General features: G+C 40.1%; 1 protein-coding gene across 2 annotated transcripts in view; it reads right to left on the bottom strand.

Annotated features, from left to right (window-relative positions):
• Nucleotides 1–7,476: 7,476 nt before the first annotated feature.
• Nucleotides 7,477–24,193, bottom strand: part of BEGAIN (brain enriched guanylate kinase associated) — a 156,031-nt gene continuing 139,314 nt past the window's right edge. For both annotated transcript variants that reach the window (XM_037395928.1, XM_037395929.1), the window contains 3 exons: nucleotides 16,284–16,391; nucleotides 12,791–12,874; nucleotides 7,477–9,574 (listed from right to left, as the gene is read on the bottom strand). In XM_037395928.1, the coding sequence (XP_037251825.1) occupies nucleotides 8,201–9,574; nucleotides 12,791–12,874; nucleotides 16,284–16,391 (1,566 nt within the window). In that variant the 3' untranslated portion in view covers nucleotides 7,477–8,200. The remainder of the gene's footprint in view (nucleotides 9,575–12,790; nucleotides 12,875–16,283; nucleotides 16,392–24,193) is intronic.

The following is a 24,193-nucleotide window of genomic DNA, read 5'->3' as shown; positions in this document are numbered from 1 at the left end:
TTATTATACGTGACCACTAACATCTTAAAAAATGGTTTGACATTTTAATAGTTTAGATGTACAGATTAATTTTTGAATTTTATTCTTCTAGTTCCAGGTCTTGCCTTCCTCACTTCAGGCTGTTGTGGACTCTGAAAGCACTGGTAAGCGGGGATGAATCAGAAATCAATGATTCAGTTCCTGTGCTAAAACTGGGCTTGAGAACTTAAGCTTTCATTTTTTATCTGTTTCTCAAGTTATAGCATAAACACAAGGCCAAAGTCCTTAAAATCTGCTAAAACTAAAATAACTAACTCCTTACTATCTCACTGGGATTAGGCAACTCATTTTAGTGTAAGTCTCTGGGCTTCGAGGATAAGAGCATTTCCTTCACTTGTGGAGGATAATGACCATGAGGAGCTGAAGGTCCATTAAAATAAATTCTCAAATTATGGTCATGTGAATCATAAACCCTGATTTATCTCACTGCCAAAAATGATCCCTCCAGGGTCAACGCTCGTAATTTCTCAGTTAGAAGTGCTGCTACTGTTGTCCCCACCTCCTCAGGTTGGTGGCACAGTAGCTTCCTTGAGGTGAGAGGTTGCATGCTGGCTGGACATTCAGTGCAGGGCTTCCTCCTCAGACCACCCTACACAGCTGTTGTCCAGGCTGAGAGGCTTTCTACCATAGGAAAAAAGCTAAATGAGGGCTTGACTGGGAGCCTGCTGAAATTCATAACCCTTATGTGCTGAGAATACTTTTTATTCCTTGCAATCTGTTTTCTGATGTCACCTGTGAAGAACTGGAATGGGAAAGGATGCTGACTGACGTTGACATTACAAATTTAATCTAGGACTTACTGCTGTTTCTCTTCTACATCATAGATCTGTCGTTGTTTAGCTAGGAATAGTAAATATTGCAGTGGCTCTGCAGTTCATCTGTGTGTCTGTTCTAATTCATAAATTACAAAGAAAACCTCTAGATGGGTGGATAAATTTAAATATGAATTAATTAGTGCTGACTTCAAAAATAAGAATTTGTCTGAATAATCAGAGTATTAATGTATATATGTCAGTGATGGGCATGCTGCTGAGAAGGCATTTAACTCCCATCAGGGATCTTTTCCAATGGTTGCATCTTGTATCAAGCACAGTTTAGACCCTTGCAGACAGACATTCTCCCTGCTCTGGGATGCAGTGCTGTGTGCAGGGTCGCTCCTTGCCTCAGCAAAGGAGGAGCGGGGGGTGGTAGAGACCTTGTCACTTCCCACATGTGTGGCATGCGGGGCGGTCAGCAGCCTTGAGGAGCTCCCATCTGGCAGAAAGCAGAATGCACTTCTCTGCAGCATGGCTGTTACAGAAGCCTGGAGAAGAGAAAGCTCAGGGGCTCTGAACAGCAACCTTCCAAAAACTGGGAGGGGGTTATCATTAAGACAGAGCCAGGCTCTTCAGGATGGTGCCTTAGAGACCAAGCTGGTGTCTGAACAGATCATGTGTTCTAAAAAGCTGTCTGGGGACCACTGATGGATGTTCACCAACTGAGCCTTCTGCCCACTTCTGTTGCAGATAGGCATTTTACTCCTGGATCTCTCTGGGACTCTGACCTGTATAGCTAGCTGCAATTTCAGTCACGCTTACCAAGGCTTTAGGAAACTGACCGAGTGTTACATAGCAGTAACGATGACATTGGAACCCTGTTTCCTTTGTGATTCCCAGAATTCTTATCTGCTCTGTCCTACTAATCAGAGGTTTGTGGAGATTTGGCTTTTTGGGTGTTTTCAGGTGTTTTATAAGACAGGTTGCTTTAGTAAGTAAGACTTCATAAGTTAAAATCTTAATAAACCTGTTCACACTTTGAAACGTAAATTAAAGACCCGTTTATTAAAATTCCTTTACTGTGGGGAATTGTCATTTTAATGCTTTTGAGGCAATTAAGCGACTTTTGTAGTTAAAGCTCAATATCAGTGTAGTTTGCCATGAAAACCGTCAGTAGCTATTCATTAGGGACAGAATATATATACACTTAACTACTGTTGTAAAGGATTAGAGTCTATTGCTCACACTTAGGCAAATTCTCATGGCACATAGTAGATCTACAGATAATGGTACATCCTCTCCAGCCATAGCATATAAGACTTAAGTACACACTCCTGAGGCTGAGTTTCTCCTCTAGCACTTCTTACTTCATCTAAAAAACACACATGGAGGAATTAAGATAGACTGAGAAGTGATAATTGTGGCTTTGTAAGGGAGACAGCTTTTGGACCTGAGTGTTATAAAAGGTCCCACATTGAAAGTGGAGAAGAATTGCAATGGAAGCTTTCTCAAGGGAGGGGAGAGAAAGACAATGTATTTTTTCTGCAGAATAGACATGTAAAACCAGCAAGTGAAAAGGGCAAGACTGAACGTCAGTGGAAGTACATTCACTGCATAAGCAGGAAAGCCTTACGTTGCATGAGAATTCAAGTTATTCTTTTTAGCTTCAGCTAAACAAAAACCCCCAATGACTAAAATATCTTTGTTATTACTGGCAAAAGAAAATACCAAAGAGAAAACAACATGAAAGAGGAGCTGGAATGCACAACAGGCTGTTAAAGAATGACTGAATTGCTGAAGGTGTTTTATAACAATGAGTATTTTTAAAAAGACATGGAGAAAAGATTTGGAAAACAATGAAAATCTTCGATAATGTTGATACAAGACCATGTAGACAGGAGCATGCCAAGATTTAATGTTATTCAGCATGTCCAGCTGATGGACATCAGAAGCAGCTGCTTACTCAGAGGACTGTTGTTAGACCCAAGGTACTTTTGAAAAGTTGCCTTAGCTGTTTTCTAAAAAGTGATAATAGATCTCTACGGCTGGAAATGGAACTGCTCTATGGGGGTTACAGGCTTAGAAAGCCTGCTACTGAGGAGCCTCAGATCTATCGATCTGGGGAGAGACATTAGAGCCTAACAGACTTGTGACCCAAACTCTGTGCAGGACTTGAAAACAGCACAGCTGAACCCAAAACTTCAACCTTAGCAGTGCTGGAAGAAGAATGCAAATCAACTCCACAGGGCTCAAGTTCACCATGAGCAAACCCAGAGCTCTTTGAGAGCATCCAGGTCCTACTGTGTAAGTGCTGAAGAAATTCTGGACACATGAAAGGGAAGTATATGAAAAATACACTGATTCCCAGGCAACAAGCTCCCATTCTGAAATATGGCCTGGCCTTCTTTGCCTCAAGATGCAAACCTTTAAATTTGGCTATATGAAAATACATTTTGTTTGAGTAAGGCTTTTCTTACGGATGCCTCTGACCAACTCCCTGCATTTACTGAGAACTTCAGTGCTGGGAGCATCACACACACAGATGCTCTAATCTGCGTGGTCCCTTCCTTTCCTTATACTGCTTTTTTGTACAGCGGGTTTGAACAACTCGGTGTTCATATTCAAGTATTCTGGTGTTCAGCAGTGGAAAGGTGATGAGGGTGTTCCTTGAAAAGAATTAGAAACAGCTAGAGCCCTGAATGGAGTGTTTTCCAAGGAAAAACTGAGAGGACTTCATCTGCACAATTTAAGCAATATTTAAGGAGAGATATGGTAATAGTCTGTAAGGATTACAAGGCTGTAAACATGAACGGGGGATAAGAATTTTATAGGAAAGTCCAAAAGATGTTAATTAGTATTTTAAAATTAAACAAGGGGAAATTAATCTAAATAGCTGTATAATCATGCTCTGTGATATATGTGGGAGTGGAAATTCATTTTAATTAAAAGTGCTGGAAGGGGAAGGGATTAGTTTAATACATTTTCTAGTTTGGGAGAGGAAGTTAGAAACTGTTGAATTGAAAACTACCTATTTTGTGGCTTGCATTATTTAAACTTAGAAATTTTAGCTGTTTCCAAACTTCTAGAAAGCTTAAAGAAGTGGTATATGTTATTCAAAATTATTGAGATTTTGCACTTTTTTTAGCCTTAATTTGGAGTGAGAAAAGTATTTTCACACTTCAAAAAATGCATTTGCTTTTCATCATTTCGTAATACTTATGCACTGTTGTTCATAGTGAATTGCACCTTGTTTCCCTGGTATCTTTTTTGTATTCTTATCTGTTTTAATATGTGATTTGATATGCTTCACTCTGATCTCTTTAAGTCCCCTTTGTTTTTCCCTGATCAGTGTTCTGTGCCATGTACATTTTGCTTTTGGTTTTTATTCATTAAAATGACATTTCTCATCTTCTGCTTCACTGCACTGTTGAGGACTTGCCACTTCTTCTCCCTACCCTTTCTGTTCTTCCTCGTAGCAAATTAAATAATAAATCAAAGGAAAAATCCTGCTATAGGTACCTACAAACCCTGCATTTGACTACTTCAGATGTCACTTGGAAAACTGAGGTTTTGTGGCAACATGGAGACATCCTGACATTTTTATAATGCTTAAAAGAAAATTGAGCATTTATGTCCTTGGGAAAAGGTATTTTGAGGCAAAGTCTCAGCCACTGCAGTGGAGGGGTCTGCCGCACTTTTCTTTGGCTGAAGATCTATTGTTTTGCATTTCTGGAGTCACTTGTCATTAAATGAATGTAAAAGTAGAGTCAAGTTCATCAAACCACACCTGCTTGAGTGAAATATGGAAGTAAGCTGTTCTGAAGACAATGTTTTAGATGCTGCTCTCCATCAGAAATGTCCCTCAGAAAGTAAGTGCTCTGAAGAAAGCTCCGGCAGACAGGTCTACCACCCCGTTCACCTGGGTCAAAGCATATCTTCTTCTTTTGAACAAGTTGTTATTGATTTTTCTCTCCCACTTTGTCTATTTTTTGTCTGTTTGTCTATTTGTCTATTCTATACTTTGTCTATTTTTAACCACGTTCAATCTCCTAAAGCCTCCGCCAGTGACTATTAAATGCGTACTTGGGCCAAACAGGTTGTCTGGTGGCACAACAGAGCCCTCCTGAAGTCACAGCGCACCACAGGGAGTCTGGAGAGACCAAGTGGAGAAAAGTGGGCAGTTGGTTTTAAATACCTCCAATGACATACTCCAAAAATCTTCCCTATGACAGGACTTTTTGGATGATTTTCTCCCATTGTGAAAACTGAAGGTAAGAAAACATTCAGACAGCACTACAAATAAAATTTAAATCTATTGCAAATAACACCTATTATCTTTCTAGCCTTATGCCTCCAGTCTCTCTCTGTGGTTATCTCAAGAAATCTAAACTGAATGCACCAAAAAAAAAAAAAAAAAAAAAAAAAAAAGAGGAACCCTTTATTATAATCGTTCAAAATTCTTTGTGTTTGGAAAAATTAAGCCAAACCATAATAGCTAAACCCATTAATCTGAGAGAATTTACCCATAAATCTGAGGGAATTTAGGTGAATTATTTAAAATTTTTTCTCATATTCATAGAAAATTTGCAAACTTACTGTCAATTTTTCTGAGTAAGGAGAAATTAAAATCAAAAATCAAAACAGTAAAGCTGAAGAACTTTTTGATCCATTTTGATTGATTCAGTTGAAATTCATTACAGGGTTACATATTGTTCTGCAACAGAATTACGTTACGGAAAAATATTACAAGGTTACAGGCTATTTTACAAGGTGCAGTGCTAACTGGCTGAGAAGACTGGTTTCAATCTACATATTAGTACACATAAACTGGGAAAAAGATTCAAGTGAAGCATAAATGCAGACTTTGTAACTGCAGTTGTATGAAAGAATATAATAGAACAGGATATTAAGTAATCAGAAACATAATATCTAGCAGAAACTTAATTTTATGTAATTGCCAAAATAGCAGTGTTGTGTCAAATAATGAATGCTATTATAAAAGATTAGTCTGATACTGTGTTCTAGTTCATAAATATAATGATTTACTGTTCCATAGCTTACATATTTTCTTAGGTGAGATAACAGTTAATTTTCACTTCTTGCATACAAATCCTTGCATTCATTGACCAGAGAAATTAATGTCTTGCCTTAGAGATTGTCTGAATTTTATACACCTGAATGAGTCAACAATGAGTTTATTTCTCATCTGTTTTCTGTCTTATAGTTTCAAAGGGGAAATAACAGCTTTTCTGGATCTCTAGGTCTATTTACAACAGGTCAGATTCTGCCGTAAGAAGAAGTTGGCCTTCGGAGACTTTATTCTATGCATTTTTTTATGGACTTCGTGGAATTATTTGTGGCATGACCTGCCACTCACACTCACTGCGAGCAAGTATGGGAGCACAAAAACCACAAGGTGTGTTATAGCTTTTGTACTGAAATAAGCCTCACTTTAGAGTTATATTGTGCCTTACCTGTGTGATGTTATTAGCTACCATTGTTCACCAGTGCTGCTACAGATCTTGGAGAAACTGTAGAGACTTGGTGCCAGATCTTCCAAACAGCACAGCAAGTACTTGTACACATCAATAATGGTCAAATTTTTATATGACCCATGAAGAATACAGAGAGCTGTGGGAATTGCTGATGCCAAGTGCATTGACTCTGTGGCCTCATGATTTAAGATACTACGTATGAAACGAGCAGTTCTGTAGTCCTGACTCATAATCACTTGCCAGGTAACTGCTTTCAGAGAATCAGCAGAAAAAATTCTTTTTTTCTTTATTGGTACTGAATTGTAGGTCATTATTTTAGCTTTGTAAGAAACTAGTTTAGACTTCAACAGTGATGTCCCCAATTACTACCACATAGTGCACTAAATAAAGTCTTACAAGGGCTGGTAAGAGTCACTATTTCAAGTACAGGATATGTGTTCCATGAACATGTCTTAAAAGAACTACTAAATGTTTATTGCTGTACTCTGCCTCTTACCAAGCAGCAATACTGAAGCCAGGAAGGAAATCTACAAGATCTCCCTTTATCTGTTTTTTGTTTTTCTCCTCTTGTCCTTTTGTTCTTTCCATTCTGCTGCTGTCCAAGGCGTACGCTCCCAAATGGTGACATGGTGGCACACAGAAAACTTGGTGGAGGAAATGCAAAAAGTATAGGTAAAACTACAGCTTCCCTGAGCCAGGGGGGAAGTTCCCACCGGCTACAGAAGGCCAGAATTCCCTTCAGCTTTAGAAAAATCTCTTTGTTAGAAATACCAAGCTACATATGAAAAAAGGTTAACTATGGAAGGTAATAGTCCTAAAGACCTGAAGGATTGTGTCAAGTATGTGTGTAATGGAGGAGGAGCTTAACCCACAAATTTTCAAGTAGTTTTTGATTTTCTTTTCTGTGTGCAGAGCCCTGCCCGGTGATTTCAAGCCTGTTGATAAACAGTTTCTTTCCCTTGTTTACTTTTCACAGGCTGATGAGAAGCTCTCCTACACGCAGGGGACGCGGGCTGACAGCCAGTGCTCTGGAGCTCACAGGGAAAGAGAGACTCCTTTAGAAAGCAGTCTAAACTAGGAACTTTACTTGTTAACTTGCTGCACCGATGCCACCCACAGCAATTCCATGTTCTGTTGTCCAGGGTATGTTTTAATGAAGGAAAAAACTCACCTCAAAATATCTCCACTGGTGTCTTTTATTAAGTAATGCAAAATACATTATTAATTATGACACTGCATGCATTTTAGACAATATAAATGCAAGCCTACAGAAAATGTGACAAAGAAACCCTCAATTACTTTTGAGGTAGTATACAAGGAAAAATAGGAAAGCAGAAACACAGTGGATTAAAAGAACAAAATATTAGTATCACTTTGTGCATACATTAGTCACTCATAAATACATTTGTATGAAATAACTTCAGATACAATTCCATTCTTGTTAAAAAATATACTTCTTCAAATTCACCATTCTTGTTTGTTTTGTTTTCACATGACATTTTATGGTATTTTATCAGGTGGATTTATTTTTTATCACCGCTGTCATGATTTTACCCTTTTCCTCCAAGAGTTTAGGCACAGATGGCCTCATGCACAAAAATAAATAAGAAACCTGCTTGAAGGGAAAAGAATTCTGCTCAAATAGTTAGGATAGTCTAATAAATACCATTTTTGTTATAAAAATACTTCAGGTTTATAAAAGAGGGGAGGGGACGGTCTCCCACGTGGAAAGGATGTTAAGTGAAAAGTGCTGTATAACATTTTTGAAGAGATTTTGTTTTAAACATATAGTACCATTATGAATATATATTTTATAATAATCCTGTTTCTTAGAACCTTATTGTTCTCTAGAAATATCAAATGCTCTTTGCTTCCTTTAGTTTGTTGTCTTATTGCCATTTCAGAAGATGCCTAGTTCAGAAGGGTTCCGTATAATTGTGCTTTTGTAAGGCTGTCCTTCCGACTCAAACCAGTACTCCCAGTCCGTTGAAACTGCTGCTGTTTGCTGTGAATACCCGAATGGCTTCCTTGCTCCATGGAAGACTGGTGAATTTCTGAAGCCTCCACTGAACTCTGGTTGAGGGACTCTGCGGAGCTGTTGGGGCTCACGTCCACGTATTCTCTTTTCAATACTGGGCTATTTTCGATGTTTTTGCTACTGCATAACTGGACGGTGATCCTTTCATTTTTTTGGTCTCTTGGTTCTTTTGTTTTGTAAGTGGGCAATTTGTCCTGCTTACAGCTAGTGCTGATGTCAATATTCAGGCCACTGTCTGTTCTCAGGAAGCAAGAATCCACAAGCCTGCTTTGGCAGATATCATCTCCCTCTGAGCAGCTGTCTGCTTTGTAGCTAGCATAGATGGGGCTTGTTCGACTGTCTCCCTTCTTAATGGGGCTGCTGTAGTACTGCTCTGAAAAACTACAGGGCGACAGCCTGCCAGCATTCCTGTAGGAGTACGCACCAATATCCTCCACGCTCAATTGCCTCCATCGCCCAGGCAGGTCTTCTTCTGAAAGGTGGGTACTCCTGCACTCATTCCTCATTTTCTGGTTTGCTAAAGCCTGCTGTGGTGTTATGGCTGAGAAATGAAAAGGTTCGTTTGCATACCCAGGCAGAGTCCTAGTAAAAGTGGGTGAGTTCTCGTTGTCATCAGCAAGCTCCATGTGCTGCACAGGTTTGGACTTGGCAAACCTAGGACTTCCCTGATGCTCGTAACCTGCAGGTGACTTTCTTTCAAACAGTTCATCTCGGTTGCTCATGTAGATTGCCTGCTGAGAGGCTGTCAGAGTGTTGGCTTGGGCGTTCTCCTTCTCCTCGGATGTGACGCTGAAGCTGGAGTAGGAGCTGGAGGTCGGCAGAGAGGTAATGTACTCCGGGAAGGCTTCGTGAGAGAAGCTGGAATGGAAACCGTCTTCTTCGACGGTGCTGTCCGTGGAGTTCTGGGACCGCAGGAACCCCACGTCCTTCACTTGCGTGTCCACACTCTGCCTCCTCTCCCTCCTCCGCTCCTCGGGGCAGTAAAGGGCGGTGTCGCTGCAGTAGATGTCTGACTTGTACTGGGGCCTTTGTCCAAGTTTTCCAGCAGAGTCCTGAAAACTGAGATCCCTTGTAGATGGGCTTGACAAGTGTGAAGACAAGCTGTTTGGATCTGGTTTTTCCAGTACTTTGGCAATGACGCAAGTGGGTATGGTATCAGCGTAAGATGTGTGGCACAAGGGGACAGAAAGGCTGCACCCGTGTTTTTCCAGATGAATGCTGACCCTTTCCTGAAAGTCAGATGGCAACTGTAACATAAAGAGAGAGCAAGGGGGAAAGGAGGAAAGGGTACATGTCAGTACTGGTGTCTGCTTGGGCTTATACAACATGGATAGATGAGTGCTGTTTATGACATTACATAGCTCACTATATGTTGTTCTTTGACTAATGTGATGGGCACAATCTCTGGGCATTTCTGAAAACAAACATAATCAAACAACTTTCATTTGTTTACTCAGTGTTTGGAAATCTTCATCTGTTTCCCCCCATCGAAAACACTGTGAAACTGAAAGGATTCCTTCCAAGTTAGTTCAGGTTGGATAGGAATGATGTAAAGGATGTGCTAAATAACAGTCTTAAAAAGGCAAGTAGGGAATGATGACCTGCAGCAACACAACGCTTTCCAGACTGCATGCATGGGTGCAGTTTGCAGCTGGAGTGTGGGGATGCAGAGGTCTCTGCGGGGGTGAGGAGAGAGGAGGAAGAGGTCAGATATATTCTGCTCCTCTTTTGCCTTTCTTCCAGCTTATCTTGACTCCAATCCAGCAGCAAATTGACTCCTGCCTTCCAGCGTCACGCTTGATAAACCACGCTGTTTGAAGAGGCAGGGAAGCTGGTTTCTTTGACACTTCAAGCAATGGTCCTGGCTGCTATGAGGGGCATGTTCCTGTGCTGGGAAGAGGCAAATCAAACCAGCTTCCCTGCCCCAGCAGTGGGATGCTGCTTGTCAGATCAACCATCCACATAAGCCTCAACATGCTCCCCTCTTCTGGCAGCTGCGAGATGACTGCTTTTCTGAGGTTCTTACTGTGCTGGCAGAAATAAGAGCTAAGACCTGAATTTACACTATGATTCCTGTGTGATGGACTAGTCAGAATTAATCAATAAGCCCGTTATGCAGCAGAAATCGTATGTTTTTTGGAGAAAGTCAGGATCAGCACTGTGGACAGCGGTTCCACCTGCTATTCTGTCATGTGGGACTGAGGGACCACCTGCCTTGGTGTGGCTCAGAAGTCTGGTAGGTAATGCCTAAGCAGGTATCACCAAGCGTGCTTACCAGTCATATTTTATCTCACTTGCTCATTTCAGATCTCTATCATTGATCAGCCAGGAATACAGGAGAGAGCTGCCTGATGGCTGTCTCTCAGTATTTCCTGCTAGAAATCAGAAGAACTCCTGTTCTGACTAAGTTTTGAGTTTGTGACTGTGATGGCTCCTTTGATATCCACGTTGACTTATGCCACTTAGCCAAGCGTTCAAGGGCTAAATTCCTAAACTCTATTTTACTCAGCACTTTCTTTCTACAACTAGAAATCAAGTTCCTCTTTACCAAATAATCAGTGGTTACCCTTACACCCCTAACAATCTCCCTCCCTCCTTAAATTTTGTTTAATTAAATAGAGGACAGAACCCTACAGATACTGAAGTGGTCCCCCTCCCATCTATATTAGGCGAGAGAAATTTAAGGTGCCTGTTCCTTGTAATGATCTCACTTCAGGTAAGAAGCTCCCCTTTTAGATTCACTGGGAACTTTTTAAAGGGGTTTAATCTCCCACAAACTCGATGTATTCAAAATATGGCATGTTGTGAAATGGCATTCTTGTTAATGGGGAGTAGGATGAGTCTTTTTTCAACCAACAGACCTTCCAGGATATTCTGGATTAATCATTATGTTGTTAATTAGCTCATATGTCTTCCATTGGAAATAAAGAGTATGATATTGCCAATCTGCTGGCAGACAGCATATTAGTCATATTAAGGACAGATGCAACAAAGATTGAATAAACAGGTTGTAAAATAGGGCTGCTGCAAATTGCCACGGAAATGAGGAAAAGAAATACACTTCATTTAATGTGAAACTGCTGTATGGGGCAGCTATTATTTTAGTATCCTGTAACACCACTGTTTGAGCTATTTTATATACATTATTTAGATTATGAAATGCATTAAGAAAAAGAACATTATTTTCTGGGCATTGCACTGGAAACTGGAATTACTAAAATGATATTGCTGTCACATTACTGTATTGTACTATAGTTTAGGCTTCTGGATAATATACAATACTTTGTCAGGCAACATTTGCATTTGCAAGGAATTTATTGGCTGTGACAGCACATTCACACTTGCTAAATTAAGAAATACTTGGACTTACGAGTGGAGACTTTGCCTGTTTAATTGAGTGTATGACATGACAGTCTGGGAAATGGTGGGGGCATTCCACATTTGTGATAGTTTTCTGCAAGTGAACCACTAAGTACTTTTAAGGTCCTAATTCTCGCTAACAGGGAGGGTGCTTTCAAGTGTAATAATGTCATGATAACTCCTGAATATGAATTGCTAAGGGAAATCATTTGCTAGGAAAAAATAACAGGACCAAGATAATGGTTAATTTGGAGGTTCTGTCTCCATTCCAGAAAATCTTCATCACCCATTTGACAGAAGAGTCTTGCTCTCTTCTTATTTACCAGGGGTTTTGAGTGCTCCAAAGCTGTCTACTGGCTTAGAAATGGTTTATACATTCCACATTCAATTTTGCATTATTCTCTTGCATAACTGCATAAGAGAGATCATTTAGGGGGACATTAACCTGATGGGACTGGGGAAGGGGAACAGCTTTTCTCTGTGACCTTCACCGAAGCAATATATGTGAGGAAGGTGCTATTGCTTTGTGTAGGACCTGCACCCCCAAAGATGATGATGTTCACTGATATAGTATTTACCTCCCCTTTTAAGGCGGTCTGTTTCCCAAGCCTCATTTCCTCGGAAGCAAGGATTATTAATTAAAATTTACACCTTGGAAATCAATCATTCAGTGCTCTGCTTGCTTTAGAAAAAGATATTTGTTCTGTCATTCCATTTTAAAATTCAGGTTTAGAAATTAGCTGGACTGGAAAATAGCTTCAGGAGGAAAATTGATTATATGAGAACCTCTGATGCCTGCAGCTTGTCATTTCCCTGCTCTCACCCCCCTTGCTGCTGTTCCCCCCCCCACCACCACCCCCCAGCCAATATTTTGCATTCTACAGCTTTCAGCACTTTGGTTCCATCGCTGGCTGTGATTTTGTCAGCGACTCCCTCAGCTGCAGAGAGTACCAGCAGGTGCACAAGCCCTCCTGTTGCTTAAAAGGAGGGGTGGAAATCAAAGCCTTAAGGGCAAGCAAGTTCTGGAATGGGTACATATAAAATCACCTGTTTTCCATAAAATACTTATTTCTTTGAAAATTCACCAAGTTTGGTCACATTACCTCCGAAAGTTTATGTGCCCTGTCGTAATTCTTGCTGCACTGGAGCAACTGAGCAGCTAAATTGCAGTCCTTCCTATAGAGCTCCTAGAAAAACAGAAAATAGCCTGTTTTTTAAAGTCTGCAAATAGCTTGTGGCTTTCAGCCTTTCTCCCATAACTGAGCAATCTTAATAATTGACTTCAGGGAAATTTGGAGCATACTTTAACTTTTAAATACGTTAAGATTCCATGTTTCTTGCACGGTCCTGAGATGTTTGCTCCTTTGTTCCGTGAAAGCTGATAAAATTACTGAAAAGACAAATTTGAGAACCCTTACGACAGAACAGTAATCTGCATTTCAAAAGACGGACACTTACCGTTAGGAACTGGACTTTACACTGTTAACATGCATGGCGTTATGAAGGCTAAAATAAACCTGATCTTTTAAGCAAAAAGAAAATTTAAGAACAGACAATTTTTACTATTATCCAGATCAGCACTAAGATACTATTCTAGAAAATGTTTAAATAATCTTTTGAGACTGTGGGAGAAATTCATTGCAGAAATATATGTTGAATTTTTTTTAAAAAAGGTGGCCTTTGTCATCTTATGAAACTTTCTTGCTGGTTCCTGGTTCCTTTCATATCTTGGAGAATGCAGCTATACAAATATATTAGATCTCCCTGCAAATATTTGCTGCTGCAGAATAGGATATTTTTACTGGGTAAAATATTACCATGAGAATTCACAGGGAAAAAGAGAATCTAAACAAGCTGCTTATACTGGTTTTGTATTGAATGACTCCCACAGCCTATTTAATGGGAAAAATTCAGTACGCAGATTTGCCTTTCGTCTAAATTTAATTTAGCACATGTGACTGTGTAACTATATCCTTCAAACAGTATCTTTGAGTCCCTGGAGGTAAGAGTTGTATGTTGCTCCTCCTGATCTAAGTGCCATTAAAATAAAAGTTGGCTTCAGAAACTGGCTTTATAGGTGGTCATAGGTGAGACAGACAAAGCGTAAAGGTACTATGGACACTCGGCTGTGTTAATTTGTAAAAAGTAGAAAATGTTTACACAGAAATGGTGTTGGATACTGAAATTAATTGAATTTTCTCTGGCATTAATGTTATCATTTTATTGAATGCAGATTTTTACTGTTCAGCTTGTTCTTTTAAAAACTGACACATTTTTTATGAAAAGGAAAGGTAGGAATTCCCTGTTTTGAAATACCATTTTAAACGCATTCTGCAATAACAGGTGCAACAAGATGTTCCTGAGAGTCTGTGAGGCATGGGGGTAGTAAAAGTAGTTTTGCTATAATCATTACATCATTATATTTTCACATTAAAGGGCCTTTAGATAGTCCTGGTTTGTGGTTGTTTTTTTTTTTTTTTTTGTGTGTGTGTATGTGAGATTTTATACATGCCACTTCTGCCTTAAATGTACTGGGGAGATACATTCATTTGTGTAGGTCTTAAATTTTGTATTTATACGCGCTATTTTTATCCCTGAAAACAGATGCAAACAGTTGGGATCCAAGATTTCACTTTAGAAGCAAAATCTGTTGCATGTGCATGTGATTCTGACATGTTACATTCACATTAAACACATAATATGTTGCTGCACGATGTATGGCCCAGACAAGTTCCATATGACATTACTAGGCACATAAAAATTATATAATTCCAAAATCTAATCCTTTTTTCAAAAGCTATGTGCCTCTGTTTCTGTGAAGTGGTTGTCATGGAGAGTACAAAAAGCATTTCTGACACTTTATTTTTAGCAGCTTTAAAAATTATTACAGAAAAATTACATGCGAGTTCAATGTGCCATGTGTACTTTGTTCTCAGTATGCTGGGACATGCCATGCAACTGGAGTGACTTTCTGTCCTTTAATGTTTGTCTGTACGGAAACTAACCACATCTGTGGGAACTAGAGTACCAATTGGCAATTAACGCCGTAAGTGTTTCCCATAGTCTAAAACATGTTTTTGCATCAAAAGCTTCATTACACGTATCTGTCAGAAGACTAAGGGGAAATATAATTGAAGGAAGAAATACTGGCAAGACAAAAACTTGTTCTCCTTATGTAGGATTCTTCAGTTTAACAGTATCTCTGCTTATTAGGTATAATATTAACGGTTTGTTTCATAGCTCTTTATTTTAAAGTCTGGAGTTTAACCTTTGTTTTCATTAGTGATGCTACATAACGAAGGGCAGAATTTTGTCTGTGAATCGACCTCCAGTATGAAGAAGTGGCACTGCTATTTGAGGCTTCTGGAACATACTTTTAATATTCAGTGTAGTTTAGAATAGCTCTTGGAAGAAGAGTGCTCTGAAATCCAGTCCAGTCTAAGTTGCCTTTTAAAAACTATGAATATTGAAAATGTTTCGTCAAATGTGGGTTCAAACCTGACTCTGAAGCAGTGTAAATGCATGCATACTTACTTGGGAGAGTTTTACAAAGTTTGTCCCCCCTGTGTTTTAAAACTGAAATAACTCCACTAATTTCAGCTGAACTAGTCTGGGTGTATACCTGTGCTTCTAAAACCTAAATGTAGCCCATTGCATTTACCATGTTCCATTAGTTACAGCTATTAGAGTTATGAATTAACTGTTGTTTCAGCACAATTCCTATAAAAGTAAAGGGCCAGACTGAACTCTTTGTTTCCGTTGGAAAGCTATTAATCACATGTGCATTCACATCAACAGGCATATTAATGGGATCGAATGCTCCCTGCTATGATTAAGAGTTCATATGAAATATGGGAAGATTGAATGTAAGATGCTGAAAAATAAGCGCTAACAGAAGCATGCCTCCTGTATATGATTTTTTTATTAAGTGTCTAAGGAATGGCACAATAATGAACTAAATGCCTGCAATCTTCCTTTCTTTGCTTTCTTTTGAAGTTTGTCCCTGGAAGGATTTCATGAGCGTGGTTGCCAGCTGCAGTATGCAGGCCAGTTCTCAGAGGCATTTAATGAGGAGCAGGGTGACAACTGCCAGGGATGTTTCCTGTTTTGTCCCACACTGAGACAGGTAAGCTGTTACACATGAACCACAGCTAACCCTACTTTTTGCTAGCAAAGCTCACTTGTGTCGAGCATCCCATTTCAGTGAGCAAAGACTGAAAGATCAGAGGAACTGCAGGGCTCTACACTGTGCCTAAAATCCTTATGATGAATTCCTTCCACCAGTTTGCCATGCTGGATCAAAACTGATGGCAAAATCAATGTGGGAATATCATCATTGTTTAAAAATTTTTTTTCATCAGTTTTGTGTTAGACATGGAAAAAAATATCAACGAATAGTCTCACCCCAGCCCCATAGCATAAGGAGAGTTGAACTTACAAAATGATGGGAACAGTCAAACATGAATTTTAACTGTTGAGGTGACAAGTTACATTTTATGTAAACAATAAGAAATTATTCTATAATTTCATGGGAGGTGCATGGCCTAGCTTATTTCTGAATATAATCTCAAGATATATCCATAATTACATACTTACATTGTCTTCTGACAACTTATCTATTGTCACCTTGGCCTCAATTAAGTGATTATTGAGTGCAATTATTTCATGGCTCAAAGCCCGTTTTTCCTCTTCGTAATGTTGACCCTGTGTAGAAAATGGAGTAGTCAATATTTTTTCTACTGTCAGAAAAAGGCCCAAAGGTTGATGTCATTCTCAAATCCAGGGAAAAACACAAGAGATCAATATTCCTTTTTAAAAAAAATTGTTTATTTCTTGCTATTTTCACTCAGCAGATGAAGCAAAGTACTTTGAAAACATGGAGGTCAAACTGAGCTCACATTAGGAATCTCCACAAACGGCTCTAGGCAGCCTGTGCAAGAGCATTTGACTGAGCATCAGCTATTCCTTCTTCATCACAAGACAGGGTTTCTAACCTGGAAGGGACTTGGGCTCTTCCTGGCTTTTGTTACAAGAGTGTATCACTTATACCGTTAGCTTCTATTCTCATCAGGGAGGAAGAACAATATTTAAAAAAGAAACTAGCTGTGTTTGAGCCAATTTCTTTTTAGCTGTTGATTGTGCTGGCTGCTTTGAAAGTACTGGGTGAGGTTGTTCATGTATCAAGATGAATGTATGCCTGATTGTGGGGTTAACACTCAGTAGCAGAATGTGACCTACTGTGGGATAACAGGAAAATAGTCTGATTCAAACTTTTTGCTGCCCACTAATTTAATCTTATTACTAGTAGGTTGTAACTCTTTATTATAAATGCAAAGAAACCAGCAGGAAAAGTAGAGTGCCACTGGCCCTTCCTGTAGTGTGTCCGTTTTCATATCGCAGTGTTTATTGCACCACCTCGTACATCAAAACTTATTTTGTAACCATCATTTATAACACTTACATTAGTATTAAAAGGTATGGTAGCTTCTGAAAGCTCTAGCTGAGATCAAGGCATCTTCCTTGTGCTCAGAGCTGTACAAGGCATGATAACAAGAAGGTCTGCCAGTTATCTGGAAGGATCTTTAGAAAGCAGTGTTGCAATAAGAACAGAAAGTAGGTAAACTTTAATGCGCATCTGTTTTGTTTAGTGAACTCAATCCAGTGACAAATTCACAATCTCACTTCCCATTCTAAAATTGTTAGAGTAATTTGTGAAGGACTTTCTCCAGCAGGATGATTGTATTAGTTACTAAAATTTCCCAAATGTCATATTGCCAGGGTCACAGGAAAATCTTACATCAACACGCGCTCGACATTGTCAGCTAATTGACAGCAATGGGAGTTGTGTGCTTTGAAGTCCAAATGAATATCAAGGTTAATTATCCAGCTGCAAAGCACCAGGCTATGTTAAAGAAGAGTGATTAAATTGGAAGTGGCAACTCTCATCCTAAGTTGCTATTTAAAGAAAAACACCCCAAATCGTCTAAGCAATCCCACAGCTTGCTTTAAACAGCACAGATATGATTGAAGTGTCTTTGTGAACGTCTCAACTGGTCTGTTTTGATGTCAGCTTTTCTACGGACCATCTGTTCCCTGCTGGCTGTTACAAGACCTCTGTCCTCGCAGCCCAGCTGTGCCTGGAGGCTGGTTCAGGCTTGACACCTCTGCCGTCCTCATTCCCAGTGATCAGGTGCTCCTGCTAGCTGCCTGGGGTCTATGCGACGGAAAGCCAAAGCATAGCTTTCAGAGCTTGCAAGAGCTCCAACCTCACTGATTTTAGTGAGACACATGATCTGAAGGGCTGTGTTTTTTAATTGGGCAGATAGACGTGGTTTTATATGAGGCCATTAACTCTACAATGATTTTATTGTGAACTAAACAGCTAGACACTTTGTGAACCTCCTGGACATCTCTGCACCTCTAGAAATCTGTCTCCTTCGAGAGTGTGACTGAGGGGTACATTTTCAAAGGTATTTAGCTGCTTAATGAGGTAGACAAGTAACTACCTAAGTACCTGGGATGAAAGTGCCCCTCGATTTTCCAAGTAATTTCATGCTTTTGAAGGATTCAGGTCTGCTGAGTACAGACTTAATCTTCCAAGTAACCATTTCTGTTGAAGTTTTTATCAATCCTTGTATGACAAGTTGTCAAGGCAGCTGATTTGTAGGACGCCCTTTTGCTCTCAGTCTCTCTGATTCAAGCAAGTGTTGCTTTTCCCTAACCAAATTGAACTTGACTCAATATATTTCACAGTTCAGTAAAGATCATCTGATCAAGGATTTATAGTCTTCAGCAGAGAGAAACTCGTAAAAGGGCAGTAGATGCAGGCTTTGGAAGCAGTACTTTCCATTGCACTGAGTAATGCTGAATCTGACTGAATTATGGTTTCATTTTATTTCAGTTATGATAACTTTTGGGCTGATGTTTCCCAGACTTTGTATCTGACCAAGTATGACTTCTAAAAGTATTTTCAATTTGTTGAACTATAAAATTTGCCTGAGTTCAAATTCATACTATACAGGTCAGCAGATAGGCATCAAAGTAATAAACATATCAGCAGTGCTGTGGAGGAGGGGGGATGAGAAAGGCAGGCCAGTCCCAGTGTTCTCCACTAGTGTATGCTCACATCTTTCTCTTGAAATCAGTGCTGCTGACGTGAGCAAAGAATCTGTCTCATTGTGGAAAAGTGAGCTAGCCTAAGGGTGGACAGGACCCTGACAGGCTTTGGCATATTGACCATATACTGTGTGTCCATCTTTGTGAGTTCAGAGCTTCAGCCAGATGTTATCATGGTCCAGTGGTGGAAACAAGAGAGCAGAGGCTTAAACCTTACACCACCTTGGGGAAAACGGTGCAGCTGGAAAAGATGGTATGGTAGTGCTGGATGACTGCATTAAAAGGATTGCTGGTTACTGGGGGCTTCAATTTGACCTCTTCCAGTTGCAGTTGGACAATCATATTTTCAGAATCAGGAATAGATGCCATAGAGGGACGAAACGAGGACAGGAATCATGATATTAATGCTGCAATTGTGAATTATAATTATAAATACTTATTTTACTTACAACCTCTTTTGGCAGATCCCTCTATTTCTGGTAGCTTTTAGATGCTTGGACCTCCTGGTCTTCCATAAGGCTGGTGACCTCTCCTCTCTCCTTTTGGCACTGCTTTCTGCTCTGCAGCTGCTAGCAACCTCTCTCTCAAAACCCAGTAATGGATTAAGTTAATGGTGTTATTGATATGCCAAGAGCTTGCAGCTGGGCTGAGGGCTCCTGAAGTCCACTCCAAAATGCCATAGCTATGGGCTGCAATGGGCTGAGCTTCTGGTGGATCTTTGTTCAGAAATCTTTGTTGAGTCAGCTCAGTGCATCTTGCTCCTGCCTTGTCCCCCGGCACAGAGCCAGCATGAAAGACTATAGCTCCATAGAGTCTGACTAATGCAAGAGAACTGCAATCATGTGCCCATGTCTGAGTCAGATGAAATTTGTACCGCTGGGTGACTCCAGCAGTGCATGGTGCTGATATTAATGTTGGGGGGACCAAGAGCTTGGAGCTCTTGCTCCTAGCCTGGATTTAGCATGAGCCTCTCTGCTTCTTGCTCAGATCTGATGAAGGAATTGGGTATCTGCTTTTCACAAAAGGATCAAATGATATAATGAAGACATCGCTGTCCGGAATCTTGTTTTTTCTTATAATTTGTATCTAGCACAGAGACAATATCCCTCATCCGTTTACAGATCCACAAAAATATAAGGTGTCACTTTCAGAAGTGTTTGGTATCCTCTAGTCCCTGCATCTGTTATCTGTGGTAGAAGTGGAGTAAAAAGAGTTTTGCTAGGTCGATACAGCATAAAATAATAGATAAGTACACTTTGGAAAGTAACAAAAGCTAGATGAAAAGATCAGCTTTTCTTGCATATTAATGGATCCACAAAAGTTCCCTCTCCACTCTTTCAGCAGCAATGGAGCAGACTAAAAGTTGGCTGTCTCCCTGGTAATGTTTTAGTTTCCCTTCAATGCTTTCCAGCAGCTGGAGAGTGTCCTAACATAAAGCAAGGTCAGCCTATTAGTCAAGGCTAGGCTGCTTATTGTCGTCTCTGCTGTCCTGTGGGAGGTTTCAGATGTGTATAGACCTTTTTAAATCAGTCTCAATTTTACAAACGAGCAGTCCTGGTCTGTGGAAATGTCAGCCATTTCAAATATGGCAAAGTAAATATGTTCTTGGTGTTCCTGTAAGGAGCATTTCAATGGATAGCATTTCAATGTAACCATGAGAATAATGTAATAGTAGTAGTGACCATGGAGTTATTAGTGGCCAGCAGCATCCCTTTGGAAGTAATTCTCAATAAGTAATGCCTGAAAGACAGACAGACAGAAAGAGACCTTTTCTGTTACAAATACCATCAAAATAGCACTGATATCCCATCCTGAATGCCTGGATAGAGGTTTACTGCAATGTGTTTGGTTGTGGAATACAGGTAGAACTTTTTTTCCTTTTTCATTTACAACTTTTTTCCTTTATTACTGTGCTTGTCCAGGAGAAAGCCAGCACTTCCACTTGAGAAATTCCCCACATTTTTGGACCAGTGTAACGCTATTAAGTCGGTACTTTTCTCACAGAGCACCAGTCATGATCTTTTCATAGCAAATATTAATAGGTGCTGTAAGGTATCTGCTAAGCAACTGTAATGTATGTACTGCTTGTTCTGCGGGTCTTGGTGAGAAGAGCTTGTGGGGGTATACTTTCAAAACAAGGTCTGCATATTTTAAGGCAATATTTTGTAATCTCTTTGAAATCATCTTATGCAGGATAAAACAGAGCAGTTGCAGATGGCACAGAACTGGGAGGGGTAGCTGGTACACCAGAGGGTTGTGCTGCAATCCAGAGGGACCATGAACAGCTGGAGAAATGGGCTGGCAGGAAGCTCATGAAGTTCAACAAGGGGAAGTGCAAAGTCCTATTCCTGCGGAGGAACCAACCCCATGCGCCAATGTATGCTGGGGGCCACCCAGCTGGAAAGCAGCTTTGCAGGTAAAGATCTGGAGGTCCTGGTGCACATCAAGTCGAACATGACCCAGCAGTGCATGCCCTTGCTGCAATGAAGGCCAAAGGTAATCAAGGCTGCATTAGAAGTGTTTGCCAGCCAGCGGAGGGAGGCGATGCTTCCCCTCTACTAGCACTGGTGTGGCCACACCTGGAGCTGTATCCAGTTCAAGCTCCTCAGTACAAGATGGATATGGACACACTAGAAAGACAGTTCAAGAAATGGCCAGGAAGCTGATTAAGGGACCAGAGCATCTCCTTTATGAGGAAAGGCTGTGAGAGCTGGGGCTGTTTAGCCTGGAGAAGACAAGGCTCAGGTGGGATCTCATCTATGTGTATAAGTATCTGAAGGCAGGATGCAAAGAAGACAGAGCCAGGCTCTTTTCAGTGGTGCCCAGTGACAGAAGAAGAGGCAGTGGGCACAAACCGAAACACAAGTGGTGCTGTCTGAACATCATGAAACACTTTTACTGTGAGGCTGACTGAGCACTGGAAAAGGTTACCCAGAGATGTGGAGTTTCCATCCTTGGAGATATTCAAAAGCCATCTGGACATGGTCCTGGGCAACCTGCTCTAAGTGGTTGAGAAAAGGGGTTGGACCAGATGACCTCCAGAGGGCCCTTCAGACCTCCACCATTCTGTTATGTTATGGCTACCATAACTCACTTGACTGCTGTGATAACCAGTATGCAGCATCTGGGGGTTTTATGATATGCAGTATTTTAAATTCCTGTTGTTAGCAAATACTGACATCTGTCATTTACAGAAGTAAATGCCTCTATTGTTATGCAAAGATGATTTAATATATAATTAATACATCTTTAGGTCCTAATAAAATAGTGAATGGGCATAGGTTGAATATGGTATAAGTTCACTTATGTTTCTCCCTAGTATTCCATCAAGACTTCAAACAGACTTCAGATTAGACTTGGTGCATGTGAATGCATTTCTTTGGAGTCAATGAAGCAGTATCTGCTTATTACTGATAATTACACTAATGATGGAGGATGAGAGCGTGTTATCTATCACGAAGAAAGGGCACTCAGATGCTCCATGCATTCCCAGTGATCGTTCAATGACAGTGCTTCAATAATGGGTGAGGATGGATTTGTTTTATAGCATCTGTCAGTGCATATCTCATATCCTGGTAAGATAGATAAAAATAGCCATCCCTTGTGGAATTAGAGGCTGGGAGAGTATGCAATAGTCGCTCCCGCCAGGTGTGGAAACTTTACTGTTGCAGAGGTTAATAATGTAGCTTAGTTCATGCTTATGTGCACTCTTCTTCCCATCCAGATGTGTCATGGTCTCTGCTGAGTAAGACACAGTTTTGAAATACGGTATTTGAACTAAGGGACCTCTTTGCTTGCTGGCAGAGGCTTAAATAGAAACTGGGGTGGTGGTGGGGGATGACTAGGCCAGGGGCATATCTGACAATGTAAAGAAAACAAGAACAAGAAAACTTGTGGTGGAAATAAAACCTTTTTCCTACTGTAGCTCTTAAAGTTAACAGCTGTTCTGTTTAGAGTACTTCCCCATAGACCATATGCATAACATATGTTTCATCAATTGGCTCATAAAAAAGCAAAACATGGTTTAGATTTGCAGATATTACTGGGTATTCTCTGCAGTAATTCATGATTTTAAGCATTACTGCGTGTCAGTTTCTGCTCTGCAGATCTTCATGTTATAATGACAGATTATGTGTTTGTGTGTGTGCATGTTTATGGATGCTTTGGAGCGATGTGAGTTTATCTGCCAGTTAAAAGCCTAGCTATGGATAACCCCTACTCACATTCACTTGTACCCTTGGGCAGAAACTGTAATAAAAACAGTGAACTGACGAGAGGAGAACAACAAGTAAGAATAGTGAAAGGCATTTCAATAAATAATGAAACTGTTTCAGCTGATACCAGTTCATGACACGATCCTTGGGGTGCAGGATTTGGTGCTGATCCTTGCTTGAGAGCACTATTTAATAAGTATTGCATTTTTGATTTTACTTCTTTGTATAACAATCTTATTTTGGTTTAAACAGTAAAATGAGTATCCAAAGGAGCTATTCACTTCCAGACTCACTGAAGCCACAAGTCTGTTTAAGAATGTGCATCTTTACAAGCAACTAGAGAAAAAGAGCCAAATGTTTAGCTAATTTATTAGGTAATTCTTTGTCAAGTTACAAACAAAACTGCAGGAATGTGTAGGAATGTATGCAGAGCCTGTGGCAGCATTCTGACTGCACTTCATGGTGTACCACTCTCTCATCTTTGCTTTCCACTGCAGTAATCCCAGGACACCCATTCTTGTCTCCACACTTCTTCATAAAGCTAGTAGAGCCTGGCTTTCAGGAATGCTGTTACATTACGGTAAGGAGCAATGACTAATTCATTGTATTTATTCTATGGTATTTTAGTTATAATGTACCATTATACGGTATATTAGATATTTATTTAAAGTGATTTTCTGTTTCCAAGCTGCCAGGGGTGCAGCCAAAGCTGCATTCTTCAGAAACAAATGTATAGCTTTAAGGATTTTAAACCCATCACTTTTCTCAGAGGGTCAGAGAAGATGTTGATGTGTCTTGTGCCTGAGGTCTTACCTACTGCAAAAATCTATGTCATGTTGGAGTTCTTCCACATAAAGAAGATAGTGGCAAGAACATTATTGCAATGTGACACAGGCCTTAATTATGATGAACACATGGGATGAAAAAAAGTGATAGCTGTATGAGCCTTGGGCTGGCTCAGGAAGAGATTATGTTGTCTGCTGTTGCCATAACTTAATTTTTTTTGATTTTGTAACTTTACCTAGGTGCTCATCAAAATAATTATATGGTCATAGTGAAATTAAAGGAGTAGAGACTTCAACTGAGCTACTGGTAAGGAGTGAAACATTTTGCAAAAAGAAAAAGAAGTCATGTGAATTGGGTAGAAAAGGAGTAGTACCATTCCTGCGGGCCACA

The sequence above is a fragment of the Falco rusticolus genome, chromosome 7 (genome assembly GCF_015220075.1).
Source record: "Falco rusticolus isolate bFalRus1 chromosome 7, bFalRus1.pri, whole genome shotgun sequence".
NCBI lineage: Eukaryota > Metazoa > Chordata > Aves > Falconiformes > Falconidae > Falco > Falco rusticolus.
The sequence above is the reverse complement of the archived record's forward strand: the minus strand, read 5'-3'. Positions and strand labels throughout refer to the sequence as shown.